The 21,188-nt window shown below is 40.3% G+C and overlaps 2 protein-coding genes across 2 annotated transcripts; one reads left to right on the plus strand and one right to left on the minus strand.

The window, feature by feature from the left end:
* The first annotated feature begins 1,480 nt into the window (after positions 1-1,480).
* On the plus strand, positions 1,481-10,053 carry lamp1b (lysosomal associated membrane protein 1b). Its single transcript, XM_049594577.1, has 6 exons — positions 1,481-1,866; positions 6,415-6,608; positions 6,717-6,845; positions 6,983-7,049; positions 7,204-7,371; positions 7,459-10,053. Exons 1-6 carry the CDS (start codon positions 1,806-1,808, stop codon positions 7,596-7,598), a joined length of 759 nt encoding a protein of 252 aa, XP_049450534.1. The 5' UTR covers positions 1,481-1,805; the 3' UTR covers positions 7,599-10,053.
* Positions 10,054-11,382: 1,329 nt separating this feature from the next.
* LOC125899891 (growth hormone-regulated TBC protein 1-A-like) lies at positions 11,383-16,713 on the minus strand. Its single transcript, XM_049594560.1, has 8 exons — positions 16,421-16,713; positions 15,795-15,940; positions 15,531-15,689; positions 14,244-14,368; positions 13,789-13,885; positions 12,492-12,664; positions 12,215-12,400; positions 11,383-11,945 (listed from the first exon to the last, which is right to left on the minus strand). Exons 1-8 carry the CDS (start codon positions 16,480-16,482, stop codon positions 11,844-11,846), a joined length of 1,050 nt encoding a protein of 349 aa, XP_049450517.1. The 5' UTR covers positions 16,483-16,713; the 3' UTR covers positions 11,383-11,843.
* Between the last annotated feature and the right edge of the window lie 4,475 nt (positions 16,714-21,188).

Consider the following 21,188-nt stretch of genomic DNA (forward strand, 5'->3'; position numbering starts at 1 on the left):
CGAGGAGTGGATCTGAGAAGGTGAGGACACTATCAGTAGACAGCCGGTCAGTCAAAGTGGCTCCACCCTCAATTATGTGTTAATAAAATGTAAATCTGTGAGTTCTGTAAAAATTCATCCCCTGTACTGTTGTCATGAAAGGGGGAAATAGCTATCGAGACCAAAACTGTTTCTTTACCAGGCTGTAAACATGTTTATTTCTGTTGTAAAGTTGAGCATTTCAACATGGGGGTCTCTGGGGATTGACCAGCTTCTGGATCCAGCCTCAAGCAGCCGTTTAAAGAACTGCAGTTTTTGGGCACTTCCACATTGGCTTAATTTTTCAGCCACGCAGATTGCAGCTTACTAACAGCTCATAAGTATACCTATTTGGGGCAGCCGTAGCTCAGTCCATAGGGACTTGGCTTAGCTTGGAACCAGAGGGTCAACAGTTCAAGTCCCCATAAGGACCAAGTATGGAGTGTGGACTGGTAGCTGGAGAGGTGCCAGTTCACCTCGTGGACACTGCAGAGGCACAACAAGGCAACAAACCTCCAAGTGCTCAGGGCACCTGTTCAAGGCAGCCCCCTTGCACTGACACTTTAATGCATGTACAGGTCCTGTTTGTGCATGTGTGTGTATTTCAGGCCTGTGTGTATATGACAACAGACCCTCTGGGATTAATAAAGTATGTATTCCTCTTCTACCTCTATCTGTTAGGTAACAAGGTGACCCAGCTGCACACTGACTATAAACAAGATGATTTAATAGTGTTTTGTATTTTATTAGCTTCTCAAATGTTTTTTTTTAAAATGGAAAATGTTAATCTAAAAGTAATTTGTGACTACTGGGGTAAGGATTAGAATATTTTCCTCCATATTTTCGTGGAGTTTAAGTAAAGTAAAATATTAAAGTACATTAAAACTGTACTTACGCACATTACGTAAATGCATTCCTCACAACTGAATATAGGCATTTTAGTATCATATTTAGCCTTTTAAATCGTATTGTATCGTATTTAGACCTTTCTTCTTCTTCTTCTTCTTCTTCTTCTCCTTCTTCTATCCGTAAGGTGACAAGAAGACCCAACTGCATGCTGATTTTAAGCAACAAGACAAAACGTTTGGGAGCCACTGGTTGAAAATTTGATAGTGTTTTGTATTTTATTAGCATATCAAATGTTTTCTTCTTTGGAAATAGTTGATCCAAATGCAATTAGTGCACACGAGGTAAAAAATACAATATTTTCCTCCAGATTTTAGTGGAGCTTAAGTATAAAGTAGCTAAATACTCAAGTAAAGAACCTTTAGACAGTACTTAGGCACGGTATATGACTAAATGTACTCTCCACAGCTGAATATAGGCATGCTAGTATCATATTTAGCCTTTTAAAAACCATGAATGTATCCTTTAACTGTTAAATAAATAAATAATAAGCATGCTGTGTCGCTGCTGTTGACCACGTGACTTTCTGGGTGTTTCTTAAAGCCTGTGTCACATGACCCTGATGTCAGTCTCTGCTGTAGCTGCGGTGATAAAGTGTGTATAGGCGAGCTAAAATAACCTCACAGCTAGCGTATACAGATATAGAAAAGTTTAAACTTGTTACCAGAGACGCTGGTGGCTTTAGTTACCGAGAGCAGCGCTTTTTCACCTCAACAAATCACTGCGTTTGACTTTTATTTTCCCTTCGCTGCTGCTGTTGTTACGCTAACGTTAGCATAGCTAGCACAACATCTGCTAAGCTAGCTAACTAGCCGCGTCCTGTGTTCGTGTGTTGCCGTGATTTCTTTTTGAGGAGCAGCCCGGAGAGGAACCAGAGAAACATGAAGCAGAGCAGCAGTGTCCAGTCATGGTGTGTGGGAGTAACGATACAGCTGATTTTAGGTGAGTATCGGTTGCTTTAGCTAACGTTACAGTTACCTGGCGAGCAAAACAACGTTACCGAAGGTCACTGATAACCTGCCCTCAACTAGCACGACTGACGTTAGCTCGTTAAAAAGCAACCTTTTGTAATATTTTAACAGTAATGATTCAAATTGAATGTAGTATATAGTAGGGGCAACATTATCAGGCCTATACATAACAGATAATGTGGATTGTTTACGTCAGAATCAGCGTTTTAACTTACAAATGCTGTCTCAGGAGTTAAATGCTGCGTTCACGTCCCTCCTGAGCTGAACTGAAACTGAGTGTTAACAGTCATGGAGTCAATGTAACACAGGATAAATCTCAGTTTACTTCCTTATCAAATATCCTTTGTCTTATTAAAAGTAAATGGAGGAGACTAGGGGGAAAAGGGAGCAGAGAAATAAGAGTAAATGGTGTCTGCATCAGTTTCTTTGATAATCCATCATCAAAATGGAGAAACTATATTTATATAGCACCTTTCAAAACAGTGCTGTACAATAAATATAAACACATCTCAACAATCTCACACAAGGAGAATAAAACAACATGTCATAAATGCCCTCTAAGTAAAAGATAAAATAAGGAAACTAAAATCATGATAATAAATGGGAAATTACATCATTAAGATGGTAATAAAATAGACACACAGCTCAGATAAAGTCAGGATATGCTCTCTCATTTGAAGTACGTTTGTAGGAGAGACTTAGGGTGTTTTCAGACTTGGCCCATTTCAGCCCTCTAGGCAGATTCAGAGCGGTGACTCAGCATTTTTTGCACATATGTGAACACCAAGAGAAGTCAGACCCCTCTGAAGTGAACCAGACTATGCCCACCTCAAGTCCATGGTGCAGTTTGCTTAACCTGTGCCTTGTGTGCATTGTATTTAGCCTTCTATATCACATGCTATTGCACTGGGACGCTTGAAGAAACAGATGAACCCACACTGGGCTGTAAAGCTTAAAAGGACACAGGACGAGGAGTAGTTTGGTCCACAGAAGATACTGGACGTCTCCAGATGTGGAACGTAGAACACATCAAATGACAACAGTCTACAGCACAGAAACACTAAGGTTTTCCTCCAATTTAAAGTTCATGTGAAAGTGAGGGGCTTCATAACTGCACTGCAATGCCACATCAAAGTACAAAAATAAGCTATGTCAACACATATTATATATAGGCTGTAGTGTGAAAAGGAAGAGGACTGAGGCCCCATGAGAGCAGAAGTTGACCGGAAAGAGAACTGAGTCCTTTTTCAGATGAGCTGACAATGTTGGTCCACTTTTTGGCGCACTTTAAGAGGAGTGATTTTGATTTGTTTAAAAATGACCATATGTGAAAACACTCTTAAAAGACGCCAGTGACTCAGACAGCCTTACATCGTTGGGCAGGTCATTCCAGAGCCTCAGGGCCCTGATTGCAAAAGCTCATCCTCTTTAGTCTTCAGTCTGGACTCTGGAACAAACAGTAGACTACTGCCCAAGGATCTCAGACTACGTAAAGGTTCATCAGGGACAAACAGGTCTGACATGTAATCTGGAGCCAGGCCACAAAGAGCCTTAAAAGTAATCAATAAGATTTTAAAGTCAACCCTAAAACAAACAGGGAGCCAATGTGAAGAGGCTAAAACTGGTGTGATGTGGTCGTGCTTCCTGGTTTTGGTTTAAAGCCTTGAGGCTGATTCAGTTCTGTTAATAGTGGTGGAAAGTAATACGTACATTAAACTCAAGTTTTGCACGTTTTTAAAGTATTTTAAAGGTTTTGAAGGTATGTAAAAACACTGTGCTTTGAATAGTATTTTGTGTTTGAAATGGTTTTTAGATACAACAGTTCAGTTACCCTGGTTAAACAGTATAAAAATTACATCTACTCCTTCTCCCTCAGTGCAGAAGTTAAACTGCTGGTCATAAGACGTCTCTTATGTCACTGAAGAGACAATTTTCAGTGTTTGGGAGCTGGTAGTTCAAGTTTCTGCATCACACATCTTTTTTTGCATCTTTTTACATGATTGGATGCTGCTTGATAATTGTCTGTGTCTCTGGATTGCTCCGGTAATCTGTGGTTTATATAGCAGCTATCCACAGCGGGAATGGGACAGCACCTCACATTCCCACTGTTACACCAGTCTTTATTCATCATTATGCGCACACGCCTCCTCTCCTTTGCTCTGTCAGATCGGCATAGAAAAAGAGTCTCCTGGTTGAACAGTGCTGTAGGATTCAGCCAAGTTTTGGTGAATCAAAGGATATTACAGTACCTGATATCCTGGAGTGTGGTTGACTTCAAAACTAGTGTAATGTCACAAAATCACGCTCATATGTCCGTGTCTGAAACTGAGATTTAATGTTTCTATCTTCAGCAAATGAGTGTCAAAACTGCCTTCTACCGTCAGACTGTGCACAGTCAAACAGGTGAAGTAGAGATAACTGGAGCTGTTCTGATACCACTACCAGTAAAAGAAATGTGTCCGATACTCCCTAAAGTAGTTACACACCCGGATAAAACGGCAGAAATCAGTTCTTCTTTGCTATTCTACAGCAGTACCCTACACAGCAAAGGGCACTGTGCAGCCACCGCAAATTGTCAGCAATTTGGCAATACTGGAACCAATGGAAAGTCCCACCAGTAAAAAGACAACATGTACAGTACCTAATTTCAACACCATCATTATGTATGACAAAGGGTTTAACCTGCGCCATGTCATACACCAGTGATAGAAATGATATCTTTTCCATACAGGGTTAATGTGAAGACAGCTGTTAAATTTGTTTTCTAAATGCAGTGGTGTCAGACCAGTACTCTTTACTATAACTATATTATATATTTCAGAGGCAAATCTTGTACTTAATAAAAGTTCAACTATTATTTGTTTGATAAGTCTGTTTATTTTTCAAAGGTGCCAAATTTAGCTTCTCAAATGCTGCTGCTCTAACCCCTGTAAGATGGTGAAATGAATATATTTGGGTTTTTAGCTGTTGTTAGACAAGACAAGCTTTTCAAAATAAACATGTCAAATTGGGCTTTTTAATATTTCCTGACATTTTATCACCTGAACAATGACATTCCCTGTAACAGTCCCCTGCTTCTTACCCCACTGTACTTAGCTGGCAGCCACAGTTATTAGAATAGCCATCTGGTTGTGCTGCTAATAACCTGCTACCCGTAAGTATTATGCATTAGTGACAAAGCAAAACCTGTAACAGTGTGGTACATACCATGAGGGCTTTTGCCTCTCGCACAGAGGAATTTTCCTTTTCATGCACTGTGTGTGTGTTTGAGAAGGAAGCAGCACCCCATAGTGGTTCACACCAGTTCAAACCATTCACATGTTCACAGACAGAATGAAGCACTAAACTTCACTGAAAAAATATGTTTTTAATAATAATAATAATAATAATACATTTTTTTCTTCAGATCAAAGTCAGGCTCCACCCTGGTGTGTTCAGATGTCGATACAAACCTCATCTCATTGTGTTATTGCCGAGTGAAGGTCCTGAGTACTTGTTTTAACACTGATAAAAATAGTACAGTCCTAACATCTTTTAGACACAACCAAGTGGAAAGGACAATCTGAATGTTAAATTCAAATGTGAGTCTTGTCTCATCACGTCACATCAAGTGAAATGCTGTAATTAAAATAGGCCTGTACCTAAAACAGTTACTTCTTTGACAATTCAGTGTCTTTATTTATGTTAAAACCATTTTAGTTAAAACTCTGTTTCCATTTTCTGCCACTGATTTAGGTCCAGGTGGCCTTAATTTAATGGATTATATCATTAGGAATTATTGTTAAATATGGCTTGGAAGTGCTGAATCAGTTTCCTAAAATGGACTCTGAAATGGCTTAATCAAAGGCCATAATGACCTGACAGGTTTTATACTTTGTCCAATGTGATTGTGAAACAGGTTTTTGCATTCTTTGTGATATTAAAAAGGTCTTTAATAGTCTTAAATTTAACTTACTGAACCATACAGAAACCCTGTACTTCTTTATGTATAATTTTAAATATGTTGGAAGTACTCTTTTTGGTTTAGGCGAAGGGTGGCGCCTGGGGCAGAACATGCAGGAGGCAGGACATGACGCATATTACACAATGGTCTCTTGTCGTTCCTTAAATTTGTCTGATGATTTCACTGTTGGCTAATACTGACAGAAGTTCCCAAATCTTGTCATCTGTCCAGTCAGAAATTTTTGTTGCTGACTAAATGTAAATGTTTTTTCTTCTTCACCCTTTTATGTTTGATCTCTTGCGGTTTCACGTGAGTTGCATGATAGAAACATCATCAACATGCTTGCTCACACGCTGTCAGTTCTCCAGGAATTTACCCACTCTATTCACACGCAGGCTCAGTTGCACATTACATGGACTTTGAACTAGGGAGCTTGCAGGGTAGGGTCTGTTAAATATCCAATCCAACTGATTCAGACATTTACGTTTTGACATCCAGATCCCTGGGTAATATCCTAATAATGTCAGATTTGCAGTTCATGTGGGCTCTAGACTCATAACTGACTGTCTTTCACAGCTGCCGTCCTGCACCAGGGTTTCGCTACTGTTGCCCCGCCCACAACTGCCCAAACCACCGCCGCACCGCACAAAGACCCCGGCAGACCTGAGAAAGGAAACTACCTGGTTAAGAACATCAACGGTACTACCTGTCTACTGGCATCCATGGGTCTGCAGCTCAACATCACCTTCAACTCTGTCTCCCAGAACAAGGTGCCTAATTATAAACCCTCAAACAGCTGAATGAATTCTGTCGGAGATAAAAACACAGACACATTAACAGGTTGTAAATGCTAAATGTGATGTCCTTTTAATTCACAGACTGTGCAGGATGTTATGAACCTTCGGCCCAATATGACAAAGTCCTCTGGATCATGTGACACAGACAGCGCCTCCCTGCAGCTCACGACGGATGCAGACAAGACCAACCTCACCTTTTTCTTCACCCTGGTAAGTTATTGTATCTGCCCTCATTACTGTGTATATGATCTCCGTGTATTTCCTGAAATAGCCACTAGATGGCAGCAGGGGCTTGAGCTAAACGTACTTTACTGCAGTGTCACTGAGTTCTTGTCGCTTCTCTCCAGAATTCTACGTCCCATAAGTACCACCTGAGTGAAGTGTCTCTGTCTGCAGCCTTGCCAGACATGAAAGGTGAGTGAACTTTACCTCCCAGTGTTCATGCTAACTACCTTTTATCAGATTAATAAGCAAGTGTTCTCGGCTCAGTGAGGGAGAGGTGGCACCTCAGTTCTAACTTACTGAAGCATACTTACTGTAATCACTCCCTGTTCTGTCCTCGCTATAGAGCCCGTTGTAGCCCATAACCGCAGTCTGGACTACCTGCGGGGCACCTACGGTTACTCATACATGTGCCGTGAGGAGCAGACTCTGAATGTGGCTGAGGATTTGTCCATCAACACCTTCCAGGTGCAGGTGCAGCCCTTCGGCCTCACTGGAGATCAGTTTGGAGCAGGTAAACACCTCCGTCTAATACAATGTGATCAAAATAAATTGGTGTTCTCGCCCTAATTTGCCCTCTGTGGTGTTTCCCTGCTTTCAGCTGAGGAGTGCCAGCTGGACGAAGACGACATGTTGATCCCCATCATAGTCGGAGCAGCTTTAGCAGGTCTCGTCCTCATCGTGCTCTTGGCGTACCTCATTGGCAGGAAGAGGAGCCACGCTGGCTACCAAACCATCTGAGGTCACTTGCTACTCTCATGTTCCCAGAGGCCAGAGCGCGCTGTCCCATCCTTCAGATTAACCACTGTTTTATGAGACTTAACACTCCTCCCTTTGTCCCCCCTCTATCCCTCCATCCTCCACCCTCCCTGCCTGTGTGTGTGCTGTTCTCCGCCCTCATCAGTAACACTAGTCATTATCACTTTGTGGAGGTTGATACGCTCTTTCTAAACTGACCCGCTCATTCATAAACAAGGGGGGCTTTGTTTGGAGATAGTAATGAAATGACAGAAGAACCTACAGGTACGACATAAAGCAGGGGATGGATGTTGATCAGAGGGTCCATGAGAGTCTCAAATTGTATTGTACTATTTATGATTTCTGTGAAAGGAATTTTGAGGGATTTATGGGATTTGAGGGAATTGCTACTGTAGCTTTTCTTATCGTTGATCTGCTTTAGGGCGACCATTTTTAGTCGTCAGTGAGGTCTGTTGTTGTTATAAAGGGAATTTTTCTGCGTGATAAACTTAATCTACTGCAGACAGTCATCATCTGACTTTTTTTATTGCAACTCTACATTTAGCCCAAGCATGCAGATTTTATATAACATACTAAAAACACAGTAACCCAATCTGATAAAGGACATGTGAGGAGTCTCCCAAGTAGTTAAGATGCATTTAGGAATTGATTTGTTCACTGGGATTAATGGTGATATGTCCCGTTCCCTCTGAAAGGTACTCAACTAATTTTGTATGGAGACTGAAGATGCAGTCGTCAGCTGTGTAAGAAAATTGTGTTTTGGCTTTTTCACCTTATTTAAAGGAATAATTCAACATTTTAGGAAGTAGGCTTCTTTGCTTCTTTGCAAAGAGTCGCATGAGGATTGATACCACTGTCATATTTGCTTAATATGAAGCCACAGGTAGCTCTGAATCTCATCATACAATGCAAGGATTGCCAGCTAAATTTTGTTAACAGTGTTTCCGGTGAAAGTCAAAAGTGAGGGCCAACCCCGGCTTTGTTCCGTTATTTTGTCGCTCTGTCCATGATTTTCACAGCTCCTGATCACTGCTTTTTAATGCAGTCCCAGCCTCACCTGCATGCTGCTACTGACTGAGGGCTACATGCCCAAAATGTATATATACAGGCAGAGGGCAGAGTCTCTGCAGACAAATAAAATGTGATGCTTTCACATTTCAGTTTTTGTACCGAAAAATACATGTGTTGATAAGTGAGCTTTAGTGGTGCTGGTAAGAAGATTTGTTACCTTAAGATAGAGGTAGGCTAGCTATTTCTCCCCGTTTCCCGTCTTAATGCTAAGCTAACAGTTTCCTAGCAGTACAATGAGAATGGTATCAATCTTCTCATCTAACTCTGGGCACAAATGTGAATTTCCTAAAATGTCAAACTCTTCCTTTAAAGGAATAATTTACCCACAAATTATCATTTGTATATCAGTTACTCGCCTCATGTTATGTTGAATTTGTGAGGAAACATTGTTTTTCTCTTACGTCTTCATGATGAACGGAGAATCCAAAAAATTCTTAATGAATTGAAGTCACATGGGTTGATGTTTAACAGGAGCAAAACTGTATCTGAATATCCATTTACAGACTCTCGCACAACTGGTGCAGTATAATCAAAACCTCATTTATCCAGTCGTATGCTCATTACTATTCAAAACAAACACAAACAGTCTCACGCATGGACGAGTAGCTCCAATTCCTCAGAAATTTTCTCTGTTTTTGGATTCTTCACCCACCATGGAGACATGTAAGGAGAGCAACGTTTTCTTCAAGAATTCATTGTAACATAGGATAAGTAGCTGATAAACAAATGATCATTTTATGGGTAAAATATTCCTTTAGAATAATAATAGCCACTTTTTTGGATTCTGCTGTTACAGTTCTCACAGGCAACAGGAGTTGCTTAAAAACACAAACACACAGCTGTTGGTTTATGTGGATGAAAAAGCTCAGGACATCACTGTAAGAGTGTAATCATGTTGAAGTGTTTTACTCCACTGGGTGGTTTTGTTTGTTTTCTTTTCCCCTGAATATGGGCCCACTCTGGGTTTTGGTAGCTGAAGGGAGAAGTTGCACTAAAGTTCTGACAAACAGCCCCATGTAATGATTAAAGTGGCCAAAATGCTCTGGTCAGTGTTCATCAGTGCCTTCCCAGCTGTGACATAGATGGGATTAAAGTAAAGCCAATGCCGTAGAGGTACTCACTCATTCACTCACTGACACTGTGTGCTGCCATGTCTGGGACATTTTGTGTCTCACGTAGCCTTCATGTACTGTTACTACCATAAATATGCATTGTTCAATGTCGTAGGAGAAACTGCAGATATTTGTTTTTTTATGTTGTTTTTTTCTCCCGCATCTAAATATTCATGTAGTGATTTAATAAGGTTTTAATGGATTTGTTTGAACTGTTTTCTAAAGGAGAGGTCAATAAAAGTGAATGAACGAGACTGTTTGACTTTTGTTTTGCCTTCAAACAGTTCATCAGTTGCTGAACCTGTTCCTGGTTTGTTTGGACTTCTTAGAAGAGTCGGTACAGTATTCGAGGATAACTGTGGTATTATGCGTTTTGTTTTTTTTTTTGTCTTTATCAAAGACTAAATTACATTATTGTGTAAAGAAGCCCGACTTTTAAAAATAGTTGAACAGCAGTTTAAGTTTTGAGCTGTGGATAGACTTTAACGTGCAGGTTTTGTAGACTGAAATGAAAGCCTGCAGGACTCTGAACTACAGTGTTCTATTTCTTTATAGTTTGATCACTTCTGGGCTCATCAGTCTGTCTGTCTGTAGGGCAGGGTGGGGGAAAGTTGTCCAAAGGTGTATGACTGTTAGAAATGCCCTCGGGCACCTGGATCCTGTTACAAGAAGCACATTCACTTCAGTATCTGAGTAGAAGCAGGAAATGTGAAATTTACATCTGTTCATGGACTCAATTTGCATGGCTGATGTCAGAGGAGTAGCCAATCAGAGTCCAGAGAGGGTAGTGGACATCCCTGTGTTCCAGAGAGAAGCAGACAGAGGGGTCTACAGTCTGTGTTTGAAGGATATATCCAGGATGTCAAACTGACTCAGCAGCAACAACAGGTTAAAAAGACAAAGATAGAAGCTAAAGCCGAACTATAGGCTACAGATCACAGAGTAAAAGTGAACCACCACATCACTGCTGATTGCCACAGATGCTGATAATGAACCAGCTGTGTGGCATCGCAGTGTGTGCAGATGCATATCATGGATGTCATCAGCTTAAGAGATGCTAAACTACTAAAAAGAGATATGATACCATAGGGACATTAAATGCGTCACAGTGATATACAAAATGAAACAACAGGTCATGTCTGTTGAGGGGCCTGTTGTCTCATCATTCATCATTGAAATGATAATGTACAAGTTATTATTGCCCAGAATTGTGACTCTAAATGTGAGTCTTAATATATTTTTACTCCTGTACAAATGTACCCTGCTCTTTTAAAACTTTGTGCAGATTTGAGGAGGCTCTGGGTTTCTAGCTGTTAACAACTGGGACAACTGAGTTTGAAAAGCCTTTTGTCTGAGCTCAGAAATGAGTAGCTTTTGTTACTGGATTTATAAACTTAATATACAGCCACAGGTTTGGAGCGCCTGACTTAACTGTTGCTTGAGAGCAACACTGAACACTGAAATCACCACTTCTCTTTACCTTTGTTTGGCAGAGGCTGTTTTGAGGTCAGCCACATCAGGAAAAGATTAGGTCAAATTATTAGGTTTCTGTTAACAATAAAAAGTGAAACACAAAGTTCTGTAAATTAGGACATCTGATTTTACTTCAGAAAGAGAAATGGATGGTTACAATAGTGTTTCAGGTGAGCAACAATTCCCTTTTTTTTCTCCGTTCTCCACAACAACAAAACAAATGACCATACTACAACAAAGAAACACTACTATAGTGCAAGTAATTAAAAGCATGGCAGATTGAAATACTTTGGTCTTGAAGTATCTAGCAGCAGAATATGGGACCATGAACAAAAGACAAGGTAAAAAATACAAAATCTACATTAGTGAGGAAGCTTCAGCACATCCTTCAGATATCCAGTTCACTGGTACTGGAGTGTAAAATAGCTGTTTTTAACAGAGGCAACCAAACAAACAAACAAAAAACCCCACCAGTATGTCCATTTGGTAATAGTTAATTGTTCCTGATAGTACAGTGTTAACGTCCTTACACTGAATGAAAGCCAAAGGGATACATAGTGGATCCAAAACTTCACGGCCGTCCATATTCTTCCTCCAGTATTCGCTGTCGGCATTTCTCCCTCAGTTTATTTATAGTTGTCATTGACAGGCTCCCAGGTTCTGTAAAGATTTTCTGTAAAAAGCAAGTTTGAGAGAATGTCACCAAATTGATTAAGGTTCAAGATTTCTTTAAAAATGAGTACACACCAAGATGTGTTCACATGCAGCCTTTAATCTCCCTCATATTAAGATAACATAACATAATAAGCTTCATGTTAACACGGGGTCGCGGGAGCAGCAGGCCAAGCACAGCACCCCAGACGTTCCTCTCGCCAGCAACCCACTCCTCCTGTTCTGAGCACATGTAGCAACAGCCAGAGTTTCTGACTTTTCTCATCGCACCTGCATAAAGGTGTGGCAGTCCAGAGTGAAAGCTCCACTGGTGATTTGTTTGAAGCACTCGCACACATCGGTCAAAGAGCGAGCTCTCAGGATCTCCGGCTGGTGGTGAATTATGAGAGTCAGAGCAACACGGAAAAGAACCTTGGAGCCCTCGTAGAAAAGACAATCCCAGACCCGCAGAACTGTCTGCAAGCAAAAGGAACAAGAGAAGCACCTGTAAAATGGCATGTGCAACATCATGAATTTCTCATTGTTTTTTTTACCAACTGTTCCTTACCTCAATGGGGAGTATGTCAATATAGAGGCAGATGAACCAACGAGACACCACCAGTGTCCATATACCAGGATACTGGTCCATGAGCTGTCCTACTGCAGGAGCTTTAGCCTTCACCAGCTCCCCGAGAACCTCCTGATCTGTCTTCAGGCCCAACATGGCCGGGCTGTAGAAGTCTACAATATCCACAAAGTAGGTGAGTTTACTTTTCATCTGAGTGAATTTGTGATAGGTATTGGTCGGTATATTAAGCACTGTTGTGAACTGGTCTTATTTCTATCTCTAAGGTCAAATCTAAATGTTTCAGATTGTTGTACTAGTCCAGGATTTGAATTGAATTTTCTACGTGGAGTGCCACAAGGCTCTAAACTGGGTCCACTACACTTCAGTCTTTTGTATAACAACTAGGGTCTAGAGCAAGCATTGTTTATTTACATTGTTGCAGCTGATGCACAATCATATAGTCATTGTGACAAATATTTAAACTGCCTTAATTCCCTCAAAAAAATCTGATATCAGTGACCCAAGAAGGCCGTGATAAAACGGTTAAGAAGTACAAAAAAGAGGAGCACTGTCGAGCATAGGCTAATACATTTAAATGTCATTACAAATGTAGCAAAGGTAAGAGCTTATCTTTCTTCCCCTATAAACAGGAACATATTCAGACCTTTATTGTATGCAGGGTTAAATTACTGTGCTGTGTCACTCTCAGGTCTGTAAAGTCTGTTCTCTTTCGGTATGCTGATGTCATAGCTTTTATTAGAGCAAAGCAGGACTCATCACATCTTTTCTAAGGAGTCTACACATCTTTCATCTCATTTAATGTAATCAAAATCATTTAGAGGAGATTTTAAGATATTTAAAACTGGTTACAATCTAAATAGTTAACAGAATTTGCCTAAATATAATAATCTGGCAGCATGCAGTTTGTAAACTGCATGCTGCCAGATTATGACCATGATCATCTCCTCTGTAACTGAGCACTGCTACATTCACTGGCTATGTTATTAATTTTTAGTACATTTAAGCTTTTTCTTAGCTTGAATGCTTTATTTAAGCCTTGGTTTGCTGACACAGGTGTTTCCACTTAAATTTCCTCATTAGGCGTCTTCTAAGGACTTTGACATCTCCCTCACTACCCTGATAGTTATGTCGCAGCTGTGAGGGCTGGACACTGACTTTGCTTACCTCGTCATACACTCACCTAGGACCTGAGCAGATCTCTAATCAGACTAATTTAAAACACATTTGGGAGGGTGCAGGGACTTGTGTGTGTAACTATTTAAAATAGAATCTTTACCTGGCAGCATTCTGCCCAACAGTGCGTCCATGAGCCAGAAGGACTTCTCTTCATCTTTTGTGATGATCATGAGGTAGCCTGCGATGAAGTTCATGCCCTGATATGAACAGAGACAGAGATTATCTAACTGGTGAGTCCACAGACATACTGTAGGTTTACAAACACATGAAGCCAGATACACAGCAGAATTTATGCTGGACATATGAACAGCCCATATAAACCCATTGATTTCCTTTTTTAGTTCAAAGAGGAAGTTATGACTTCAGTATACATTAAAGCATGACTTTAAATTAAACGATTAACCAGTGCAGGAAGCTAACAGGGTCAGTGAAAGCTAGATTTGGGGAAAATTCTACACAGTATTTAAATGAATCAAGAACTAGTCAGTCCTGTTCCTTATGTAAAGTTCTTCATATCAACAGACAAGTGAGAAGAGGAGAAAGTGTTTCCTTCACCTGACAGTATCCCACTTCCTTATTGTGGTGTCCATAGGCCAGCAGCACGTTGTACAGAGCCTTCTGCAGGCTTGGTTCTGCTTGACTCCGGAAGAGGACGTTGTCAGGAAAGGTCCTGTGCATGTCTGTCAATAAACAAGGCAAGAATTGCGCATTGATAAGGGCCTGTGTGTTGATAGGAGCTGAGCTGTGGATTTTTTTTTTTTTTTTTTTTTTGCAGGGGAGTTGGGAGATACTATATTGTCCTGTTTACACAAAACTAGCTCTGAGTATACGTATGTCGGCCAATGCCGTTAGAGTCAACTCGAAAGTCTCCAGTGGCTCTGTGATCTTCAATGCGTTTGTGAAACTCCTCCTTCCACCTTTTCTTTTCTCGGCCTGGAAGCCTCGAGTCCTTTGAAAAAAACTCAACTTTTGAGGCAGATTTTGGACACACTGTATACACTAAGTTAGCATAAAAATGAATTAGCTAATATCCATCCATTTTCATCCGCTTATCTGGGGCTGGGTCGTGGGGGCAGCAGGCCAAACAAAGCACACCAGACGTCCCTCTCCCCAGCAATGCTTTCCAGCTCCTCCTGGGGGACCCCAAGGTGTTCCCAGGCCAGATGAGATATGTAATCCCTCCAGCATGTTCTGGGTCTGCCCCGGGGCCTCCTACCAGTGGGACGTGCCTGAAACACCTCTCCCAGGAGGCACCCTGATCAGATGCCCGAACCACCTCAACTGGCCCCTTTCGACATGAAGGAGCAGGGGCTCTAGTCCGAGCTCCCTGTGGATGTCCAAGCTCTTTACCCTATGTCTAAGGCTGAGCCCAGACACCCTATGGAGGAAACTCATTTCGGCCAGACTTTCCTCTGAGAATCGCCACCTAAGCATGGTGGAGAGGTTTACGTGTCCCTGTGAACCCGGGAGCTGTGTTGTCCAGGGCTAATACCACCTGGTAGGGTTTGTGGTCTCAAGGAGGCCAGAGACATTTCTATCCAACCATCAAGAGATGCATTTCCTTGTGTTACAGACATATGGACACAAAACAAAACTGTGTGGAAATGAGCCGTATGGCTTTTTAACTGCACACATACTGGCTTATCACAGTAGCAAAAGCTCAGGTGTCACTAATAACATTGACGAAGACTCTACTGGATGGTTCCATTCACGTGTCCCAGTAAACCACGACAGTGTGACAGTGAGCCGGCAATACCGGGACCCTGCAACTGAAGTAGCTACATGGAATTCAGGCATCATTCCTTTGACATGTCAAGATATCTTGATATCTTTTTGTTGTACCTGTGTGAATGGTCTCCTTCAGCTTGGCGTCGTGCTCCATGGCCAGCAGAGACTGGTAATAACCTGGGTTGCTCTCCAGTTGTTTCTCTGCACCACTGGCTGCCATCCAAATCCTGGCACGGTGCTCATTGGGCACACCTTTACGCACATACCTTTTCACTTCCAAAACAGATTTCATAAATACATCACATCACCACAGGCGGCACAGAAAAGACAGCAAGAGGAAATGGTGGTTTGTTTGAATGCGTGTTTATTACGTCCTACCTGTCAGGTTCTTTTCCACGTGCGGCTTCTCTTGAAGGAGCTTGGACCATCTCATCGACCTTCTGTTGAGGACGGCCACATACTCATTCATCATCTCCTTGTAGGATTCGAAATCGTGACGTCTCTCAAAGCCATAGGGGTCAATCCTGCCGAGGCAAATCCACACAGTGTGGTACAGATGAATGAGAAAAGGAACAACTGACAGCTGGGGTCACTTTTCCTCCCCACCCTTCTTTCTCACTCCTATTCCCCGATGACAGACACTACAACAGCCTCCGCTGGGTTGGGTTTCTGTAGCAGGGAGATCAAATACCCAAGCTGGATGATTAGCCAGTTTTAAATTACTTTCAAGTGGGATTAGTAGCAAGGAGCAAAACTCAAGCTCAAAAATAACCTTGAAAATTTCATATTTTCCACAAAACTATTCTTAGCATTTATATATCACTGAGCTTGATGGTTGGCTTTTCATTACAGCTTTACACATTTGTGAAGTGAAACATTAAGTGCAGCAAGCTACTGAAGGAAGAGGCTGTTGCAAAGAACTGCTAGAAGAATACACATGTAACCACCACGACTAAAACAAGGCCATAAAGTCAGAGTAAACACCACATCAACACAAAGCTCACCTTTCACTGTCATTAGAACACGTAAGAGGCTGAAAAATGTCTCCTTTCATTTCCATTTCCATTGTGTGTCATGTGCTGCAGGTGAAGTCCACCGAGGCTGTAAACGGCCTGCACGGAGGAGCCTATTTCATTTCTCCTCCTTGGGAAAGAACTGCTGGCTGCTGTCAAGGTAAATAACAAAAGCGGTCTGAGTTTCAAATGACTCACCTTACACTTTTCACCGGGAGGAGGGGCTACTTTAAATAACACCCAGGTAACATCCCCAGGTGCTTTATCTGCATGCAAAACAATTGGAGGAAGAGAAACAGTGATGTTTGCGTGTATGTCCCCATAGTACTGTCAATGATTTATCTAAATAAAGGTTTCTGTGGGGCATTAATTCCTCACCAGTCCAAATTTCTCCACCGTAGTCCTCCCTAAGAAATAATTAACCAACAACCAAAAAAGTACAAATTGTTTTAGCAGTTAAACATATTTTCTGTAAATTTAATCTCTCTGCATGATCTGCAGAGTATTTCAAAGCTGTCCTAATGTCAGACAATGTCCTTACTACTCTAACTGAGAGCTCTAGTGTGTAGGATTTAGTGTCATCTAGTGGAGAGGTTGCAGATTCAACTGAAAATTTTCCTCAGTGCAAAGCATGCAGAAGAACTATGAATGGCCCTGTCTAGAGCCAGCGTTTGGCTCTGTTCTGGGCTACTGTAGAAACAACATGGTGTAAGATGTCCTGCTCCGTATATAGATATAAATGGCTCATCTAAGGGAATTAAAATATAATGACTGTTTGTTTCAGGTGATTGTGCACTAAGAAAAACCCACTTATTAATAGTATTCAATTTCTGCCAATAGATACCTAAATCTTAAACACTGGACCTTTAAAATTACTAGAATTAATAATTGTTTTTGCTACTCTCAAGAGGCCAAAAAATAAAATAAAATAAAATAAATAAATATAAATAAAAAAATAAAATAATAAAGTAAAATGAGATTAAAAAAAATTGAAATAAAATAAAATAAAATAAGAAAATGAAAATAAAATAAATGTCCATTTAATGTTTCCCCTCAAACAGTCACACTGTAGAACAAAAAGCTCATTTTATGATTATTACATCCACCAAATTACCAGAAATTATTCCGAGGACTAGGGCTGCAAATAATGATTATTTCCATTGTCGATTAGTCTGCTGATTATTTTGTTGCTCAATCACTTAGTTGTTGTCAATTATGAAAGATGTCAATCAGTGTTTACAAAAGCCAGAGGTGACGTCCTGACATGTTTTGTTTTGTCAACAACCCAAAGATATTCAGTTAACTGTCATAGAGGAGCAAAGAAACAAGAATATATTCACATTTAAGGAACTGGAATTGGAGAATTTTGACTTTTTTCTTAAAAAAAAAAAAAAATCACAGATTATAGATGGAGTTGAGGAAGTCCTGTATCTGGACTTTGTTTTTGTTTTTTTGTTTGTTTTTTTAATTTTCTTTGCCCTTTATTTACTTTATACGCATGTAGTACACCTATATTTTGTCCTGTTTACATGTTCGAGTTTTCCTGCATCTGTGAACTTATCATTTCAAAATTCTTTCCTGTAAAATGAAATGAGTGCTGACACTACAACATGATGTATGTAATTTCACCTTTGGCTCAATAAGAATACTCAAATTGATTACCAAATTAGTTGGTAATTAAATTAACAGTTGAAAACCAGTGGTGATCTTAGACTCTGGGGGACCCCAGGTAAAGAAGCCCATCGAGGTCATACATTAGTCAGTAGGGGACCAATTTAGGGTTTTTTGGGGAGCGGGGTCTGCCCAGTCATTTGCCTGGTTTGCCTCTTCTCATGGTCTGCTGCTGTTGACAATCAAGACATTTATTGTTGAAGCTTTGCTGTGGACATATCCTTGTTGTCCGTAAAGAATAAGGCCATTCATGTCTGTGTTTGGGAACAACAGTAAGGTGCCCATATGTAAACTGAAACTGGTTTTACTTGTTGTTATTATTCCTCCCGTTCATACTGACCACTAAAACATCCCTTTCTGATGAGCTTCCAATGGAGGTGTGGGGGAACAAAGCCCACAGTCCTTTGGCACCTGACTATTTTTCTGTAAGGCTTTAAGAAATGTGAAGCTACCCTTAAATGGTAGCTGCAGCTGTGTGGGGCGAGAACAGAGACATAAAGTTTTGGCATCCAAAATAAAATTTGACATTGAAAAAGGAGACATTGGCATCCAAAAAAAGCAAAACAGGCATTAAAATTATTTCATTTTGATATTTTTTCATTCTGATGTAACTTCCAGTGACGATTTTGAGATTTCATTATGCTGATTTTTCCCTCCACTTTTCTGTTTTAACTTCCTGTCACCACATGGAAAGGAGGAGTTTGAGTAGAGAGACAACAACAGTGTGATTTACATATGATCTGCATACTGAGGAGCATGTCACACTTCTGGCCCCACACAGTCCACTCTGAAGCCTCTGACTTAAGACACTACACATTTGTCATATGTAAATATCTTCCATGAGTTCACCTGAAACTCCCAAACAGCACGTCTGTTGAGTCTGTTTCTCTTTGATGTTTTTTTTTTAGTACATAAAACCATGCTGGTAAAAGTCAGGTCCACTGAAACAAGCGCTAACACCAGCGCCAAAAAACTGACATGAAGAAAAAATGAGAAGATTAATTTTTAATGTCGGTTTTATTTTTCAGCATAGACAGTAAGAATAATGGACATAGCTGACGTCACCCACTGGTTGGTGGACTCCTGTTTTGAGGCCTTGAGTTTGGCATTTTGCCTGTTGCCATCTTGGTTTTTTGGAGCCAGAAGTGACCATATTTGGAAGAGATGCTAGAGCCGGACTGAGGACTGAGAAGCCGAGGACACTATCAGCAGACAGCCTGTCACTCAAAGCGGCTTGTCCTTAATTATGCGTAATTTTAAGCCTTAATAAAATGCAAAGGGATGAGTAATATAAAAATTCACCCTCCATACAGTTGTCATGAAGGAACAAAATAGCTATAGTTGTTTGTACCAGTCTGTAAACATGTTTATTTCTGCTGTAAAGTTGAGCATTTTAACACGGAGGTCTATGGGGAATGACTTGCTTCTGAAACCAGCCTCAAGTGACTGTGCAGTTTTTGGCACCTCCATATTAGCTTCTTTTTTCAGCCCTGGAGGTTGCCACTTGTTTTTCAGTTAAATTTTTTTTACAATGCCAAAATTTACTGTCACTTTTCTGACTCCATACAGCCACAGCTTGAGTTCTTTATATGTCATTCTCAAAAGAATAAAACATACATATCATAAAGTTAAGTGTTTTGGGGGCCTTTTATGCCTTGGTAGCAATAATAGGATGAAAAGAAACTAGGGAGAGACACAAACAAAGGTCATCAATCAGATTCCAATTGTAATCGAATTGAACATTAACTTCGATTCTCCTTAGTTTAAATATACTTAAAAAAGAAACTTTTATGTTGGCTACAAAGAGGTCGTGGTCTTTTGCAAAGGATAGCACAGCATGCAGATATATGACGGCAGAAATATTATTTTAAATAGGGATGCACGATAATGTCGGCGTGTCTTAAGTATCGGCTGATATTAGCTTTAAAATGAATTGAATCGAAATCAATCAGAATCAGTCAACATGCTTTTCCTTATACTACACAATGAATGAATTAATATATTTCCACTACAGAAGAGACATAAGAGAGAAAAAAGTGGGTATTGATATTGTCATCGGTCAAATGAGTTGTTACATGTTGGCATGTTGGATATCGGCAAAAAATCCAATATCGTGCATCCCTGATTTCAAAGTCACTTGACCCGCCTTGTATAATGAAGTAGGATGTTGAATAAACATGTTAAACTTTACGATCATACTACAGACATTCTGATCAGCTCATCATCATCACATACAGCTTCACTCATGTTAAATTGTAAAGTTGCCAACTAGGGAATAACAAAAACATAATGAACAGTGGGTAACTATTCCCTGGTGGGGTTGCTTTACAAAGCACCATTATCAAATTAACCAAATTATCACAGCTAAGTACTGACAATAACTCTTGTTAAATACTGTATATTATTAACAATCAACATGGTTTAATATTCTAAAAATGTAATATTAAAGCTTTGACAAATTCATATCAGTGTGGTTATGAATCTTTTTTACACTCTGGCTCGATCATAACTGTGCTTTATCAAATACGCTCTTGTCTAAGCAGCTTTGTGCTGTAAGTGATATTTACTGTTTCCCTCATCTGTCTCATCACCAATGAAAGAACTATTTGCATGTATGATTATGAAAAAACACATGCTTTATTCATCTTTCTTAAATGAACAATATACTTAGGCTACTTACATGACTTATTAACAATATATTCTAATTTTCACTACCTTCAGTAACACTGGACAGATGGGCGTGAACAGAAATATAAATATTGAACAGACAGATATTTATTCTTAAGGCTTACTTTGTCGTCGTGTTGTTGCCCTCGTTAGTGTCCTGGCTTTTGAACTTCGCACTGCCATAACATACAGATATGTGCCATGCAATCCTAAGGGTCTGTAATGTCTTAACTTTAAATTTCACTTAAATGCTTTAGCATCGTTAACGTTTCGGGAGGGCTAAAAACAAAACACTTTGCCCGACAGTTAGAAAGAAAATCATCCTTTGAAAACAAAATGCTGTGGATTACGTCACACGTAGGATTCAAGACCCACTCCCGACTGAGATTAACCTGACAAATGAACACCACGAACCAATATA

The sequence above is a fragment of the Epinephelus fuscoguttatus genome, linkage group LG13 (assembly GCF_011397635.1).
Source record: "Epinephelus fuscoguttatus linkage group LG13, E.fuscoguttatus.final_Chr_v1".
Taxonomy (NCBI): domain Eukaryota; kingdom Metazoa; phylum Chordata; class Actinopteri; order Perciformes; family Serranidae; genus Epinephelus; species Epinephelus fuscoguttatus.